The sequence below is a fragment of the Egretta garzetta genome, unplaced genomic scaffold (assembly GCF_000687185.1).
Source record: "Egretta garzetta isolate BGI_Z169 unplaced genomic scaffold, ASM68718v1 scaffold836, whole genome shotgun sequence".
NCBI classification, from domain to species: Eukaryota; Metazoa; Chordata; class Aves; order Pelecaniformes; family Ardeidae; genus Egretta; species Egretta garzetta.
This window is the reverse complement of record NW_009260060.1, coordinates 326,811-332,547: the sequence shown is the minus strand read 5'-3', so window position 1 is coordinate 332,547 and position 5,737 is coordinate 326,811. Positions and strand designations below refer to the sequence as shown.

At 36.6% G+C, this 5,737-nt stretch overlaps 1 protein-coding gene across 1 annotated transcript in view; it reads right to left on the bottom strand.

The window, feature by feature from the left end:
- The window catches only part of ARAP2 (ArfGAP with RhoGAP domain, ankyrin repeat and PH domain 2), a gene marked incomplete at its 3' end in the record, with an annotated part of 100,816 nt that overhangs the window by 21,864 nt on the left and 73,215 nt on the right, over positions 1-5,737 (bottom strand). Inside the window, exon 19 of the mRNA XM_009641067.2 lies at positions 1,370-1,533. Coding sequence (XP_009639362.1) covers positions 1,370-1,533 — 164 coding nt within the window. The remainder of the gene's footprint in view (positions 1-1,369; positions 1,534-5,737) is intronic.

The following is a 5,737-nucleotide window of genomic DNA, read 5'->3' as shown; positions in this document are numbered from 1 at the left end:
TTTTTTTTTTTTTTTTTTTTTTTTTTACACTCACAGAAGCTTGGCATAGACGTGCAGTGCTGTTGTTTCTCTTTGTAGAGGCGTTTCCCTCATTCCCCACATTTCTTCAAAAAGGATTGTATTTTATACAAAACCCTGCTTTTCTTACATAGCCATCAAATTAAGTACTCTGTCAAAAACTATGAAATCATGTCTTATATTCTTGCAATCCACCTTTCCTGTAATGCCCATAAGCACTACCATTTAATACTGCCTTTGTGTTGTTACTGTCAGGAACAGCTGTGGGACACAATAGTATCTGCCATCCGTAGACCACAACTAAAGACAGAACCTTTACCGTGATGACACAAAACCATGTATGCATACAAGTAATGCATACAAATAATTCCTTCAGGTTTCAAGTGAATATTTTAACACCCAGTAACGCTGATCACCAAACCACCATATTTTTCAATAAAGATCTAATTTATTTAAAAGACATTAGGAAGTTGAGTTTTAATTTAGAACACACACAAGCAGTTGTTCTCAGTGGCAGACTATTACCCTGCTTTAACTTTTCAGTGCATGAAACAGTGTAAACTATACTTAGAATAATTACTACAGCTAATGATTAAAAAATAATTTAGCAAAAACATTTTTTTCTTGGTTTTAGGCAATAGTTGTACCCAGACACAACTATTTACCATAATGCAGTTTTGCCGTATTCAAAGGTTATTTAGTTAAACTTCAATCACTGAAATATAAATTAGGCTTTCTCATAGTGACAGAAGTTACAAATACATTTATCCTGAAGACAGATTTGTACACAGTTGATATATACTTAACATTTCATAAGAAAACTCATGAACTTGCAGTAGTAAAAAGGACACAGATATCGTCTGCATATGATCTAATGCTATGGGAAGTTATGCTGGCAAAATTTACTGAAACAAGTGGTAACTGACTATACATCCCTAGGCTACTATGCCGAAAAAAATGCAGCCTTAAGACTCCACAGTTAATATCAGTTTCCCAGGTGTGCTGACCAGTCCAGGCCATAGCCTTTCCTGGTTCGCACAGCTTATTTTCAGGGCTGAGGTGTTCTGCACTGAGGCACTGGACCCCAAGGGTGAGCTACATCAGGCAATATAGTCAATTTTAAAAATAGGAACATGTCTATAAAGGGCATCTACCAAGTTGTATTTCCCCAAACTGCCCATTCTCAAATGTGTGGCAGTGTACTTCACCACCCCATCAAAGAGCAGTGAGGCTAATGAGGGGTGTGGTTTTACTTCAGGTAAAATATAAACTCATTTAATAAAATCTGATGGTGTGGGGGCTTAGGTATTATACAAATGATCTTGAGTTGAATAAAATCCACTATACTTACCATACTGTGTAACAAATGCTATACAGCTGTTCACTATAATAGGAACATCATTTTTGCTGAGCTGCTGATCTTGTAACGCATTACCATCTGTACCTGCTGCTTTTTCAATTGCAGTATACCAGACCATGAAATCCAGCTTTGTATGGCCATGGATGTATAGTGTTCTGAAAAGTATAAAAATATTTTGAATGCAGAAACAAACTAGAAAACTGATGTTATTGTACTACAGGAACATAGCAGATGTCCAGAAAAAAAAACCAAGAAATACTTGGAATACGTCATCAAGGCACCTTCCACCACATAAAGCTGTCATGGTGGCCCATTGTTGCAACATCTCTCTTTTTTTCAACTACGTTTTTACTAACAGTGCCACAATAAATGAAAGAAGATCCACAAACACTGTCACAGGCTTTTGAAAGGACCTAACTAGTATTTTAATTACTCTTCTTCAGTCTTGCTCCTACACTGTGCATTCGTAAGTCCAAGTAGGACTTGCTAAGTTAAGCAGGAGAGAGAGATTTAGTGACATCTTTCAATACTGGAAAAGGCTTATCTTCTTTTCTATTTCCCAGTCCCCAAACACTTCTCTAGAGGAGCTGGGACACATTTAACTCCCCTTGTTCACATGTATCAAAATGATCACCCTCAGGAAATCACAGAGCTAAGGAAACATGTATGAAAAACCTGAGTTGAGGTAGAGTAAGTTAATGCAACTCTTTAATTACCTGTTTTGTTTATCTCAAAGCACAGCCCTGTTCTGATTTTATTATAGAAATGTGCTACTGTAATAACCTCTGTTTACCCTTGACAGGTTAGCTTCTAAGAGACAAGTCCAAAATTTAAAAGTTTAAGGGCATATGTCCACTCAAATGCATGTATGTAATAAACAAGTTTTAAGTCTTAAAATAGCAAGGAAACTTTTCTACATATGTACTCTTCATCTTACTGCTAAAGAAACACAAGGGATTCATTTTCCTTAATGACAATTTATTTGCTAATAAGGAAAAGTTAATATGTTCTACTGAGCTTCTATGAAAATACATTCATCATAATATAAACAAATATGTAAGCATGTAAACACAGGCTGAAGTGTACTGATGTCCCATGCACCACAAAACTGAGCAACTTAATGTCAAGAATACTTCTAAGCTTATAGAAGTAATCATGTTTGAAAGAATTTTTACTACAATGTTTACAAAGATCTACCTATTGTGCAGACTAACAACTACTTTGCACAGACTCTGAAGCAAAATGCTTTCCTACAATATAAATTCAGTGCCTTCTACCCTATGTTAATACATGTGCTGCTACTTGCAGTTCAATAATTGATAAAGAGCACACACTTTATAATTAGTTAGCAATAGTGACTACATGGTGAATAATGGCAGAGCTTTTGCTCTGCTAAGTGTGAACCACATACAGTCCATACACAAGAAATTAGTAATTTAAGTACTCAAACAAGCAAGAAGGCCCACCAATGTAAATTTCTGCCTTAGTGAATTGAGGCGACTGAATTGGTGCAAATGACTGCAGCAGCCCAAGATCACCTAGCCTCAACATCAAGGAGGCTACTGTTAGCTTTTCAACTTTGTTGTGGATTATCATCACATCCTTCTGCACAAGCAGTCAGACAACAACATACGTGAGCACGGTGCAAAGGCTTATCTTTAATCCATCTTGCAAAGTCCACTAGCTTTAGCTATGTCTGTACGCTTTGTTGCACAACTCTTCATTGGGAGAGCCGTGATACTAAATGATTCTGAGTAAGGGTTGTGGGGAGGAGGGTGAGAAACAGCCATCAGCACAACTCAGTGCCCTCTGGCAATTTTCAAGCGATTAAAAATCTACAGATCTGAAAACAGAGGTACTAAGAAGGTATGCATTGCTATGAAATTATATAGGAATAATCAAATTGCAACTAAAACACAGAAATTCCACTAATAATTACACATGTATAACAAAGGTCAGCAATATTTCTTCAAAAGATATTACGGATCTTTCATTCAGCACATCATACTAGAAGCAGAAGTCCTTTCACTCAGACTCTTATGTTTAGATTATTTCTGGATTCTAGAATTTTGTGCTGATAACTGCATTTTACAAGAAATCTTACTGCTATCATCAAAGGGTTAAGAAGAAAGAATTGTAATTAATGAGCCATCAGCATAAAGAAATTGTGCTAGTATGTCAGGAAGATTTACTATCTATAATAAGAAAGAGCTATCTGGAAGAGAAGTGTCACGGGGGGGAAGCACCATCTCTGCACAACTGTTTTTCCTTCAAGTATGGCTTAAGATTTTTGCATTACATTTTTTACATAGAAGATATATTTAAGAATTACTGTGTACAGTTGTTTTCAGATGCATTTCCTCTCTTCAGTGTACAGATCCCTCTGTTGACCTACACAGGAGTAGCTTCTTCACCTATCTACTATGGAACTTCTGTTTGGATGGCAACAAGAGATCAAGTATCACCAGTCACTTTGGGAATTTTACAAATACATAGGAGAGATCAAGGGGAAAAAAATCCAAAATGAATATGGAGCAAAGCAAAGGACATCTCTGTGTGAGAGACGAAAGTGTCAGACACAGAAATCTGGAAAATGATGTGCCACTTCTAGCAAGAAGTCAAGGATCATTTTAACTATGAAAGTGGAACATAAGAGGAGGTGAATGACCATCTAATTCTGGCATACTAAAACAGTGTAGTGAGAAGTTAGGATTTCCGGCTGGGCTGGAGATAGTCCTAACAGGTTGGACAATATGTTCCAACAGAGATCAGAGCACAATGAAATAGATGCTACATTGTAATTATTTCAGCAGTAAGACTTGAAGTTTTTATAGTTCTGAAACTGTTTACTTGTCTATGCAATCACTCTCAAGTAAGAAGTCTGTTTGTAACAACTGAAGTAATTCTTTTGCCTACAGTAGCCAATGGAAAAAGTGTCAAAGAAAAAGGTGTATGATATGTGTAATGTATGATCTTCCCTAATTAATCAACCCAATGACTGAGACTTTGAAAGAAAAAAAAAAAAAAAAAAGGCCTAAGTATTTGTAAGCAATGGGGAGTCTGAAGTCAGTAACAAAACCCACAGAACAACAGTATGAGGTTCAGCAAGAAAATACCCAAGGTATTTTCATCATTTCTTCTCATAAAATTTAGCAACATGTTGTCAGACATTGATCACATTTATTTCTTTATATAAAAAAGAATGGGGGCTTTTTTTGGTTGGTTTTGGTTTAGGTTTTTTTTCTTTTTTTTTCTAATCTTTTCTTAATTCTGGAGAAATCTTACTCATTTTGTTTAATTTTTGACATACTGTTCTGGGGGATTTTATAATTTATTCTGCATTTAAGTGACTAACAAATTAATGTGGAAGTTGCCAATAGATCAATATATAGGGTCTCTTTCAAGTGATCAATCTATGCCAAATTTGGGATTAGACAAACACTACTATAAAATAACAGACAAAATAGGAAGACCTAGAAACTATGATACAGAATCACAGAATCGCAAGGGTTGGAAGGGACCTCAGGAGATCATCTAGTCCAACCCCCCTGCTAAAGCAGGCTCTCCTAGAGCATTCTACACAGGACTTCATCCAGGCGGGCCTTGAGTATCTCCAGAGAAGGAGACTCCACAACCTCCCTGGAGGGGAGTTGATACGGAAGACTTCTCAAAGGTATAAATTAATTTATCTAGGGTTTGGAGGGGCAGAAAGGGAACTGCTGGTTTTGTTTCCATTTACAATAATTGCGTCTAAAGATAAAGGTGATTTTATATTTAATCATTTTTCCCACACACACATTACATTTCTTATCACTGCAAGATGCAATATCATGCAACTGTGCTGAACACCTGGATACTTTTGGAGTAATATCCTAAGCAAGAACCACTATGCCAAAGCTTATACACCCATAAAGCGTTTAATGGTTAAGATAATGTGAACACTATGCAATTAAATGCTATATGGCAGACTTCAGTGAAGAAAAATTAAACATATTCATGGCCACCATAAATCAGCCAGTGATCCTGTTGAAATTATTTTCAAATAGTTCAGAATTTCCATTAAAATTTTAAAATGGTTCAAGGAAAACCTTCCCTCTCTTGCCAGAAACACTATAATGAAAGGAAATAATAAAAGCTGACTTGGAGCTAGGAGTCTTGCTCAGTGGTGATATCTATGAAATTAGATTCACAGTTTGTATTCATCTATTGGACTGCACCTTGAATAGAATCATAGAATCATAGAATGTTTTGGGTTGGAAGGGACCCCTAGAGGTCATCTAGTCCAACCCCCCTGCAGGAGCAGGGACACGGCTAACTAGATCAGGTTGCTCAGAGCCCCGTCCAACCTGGCCTTGAATG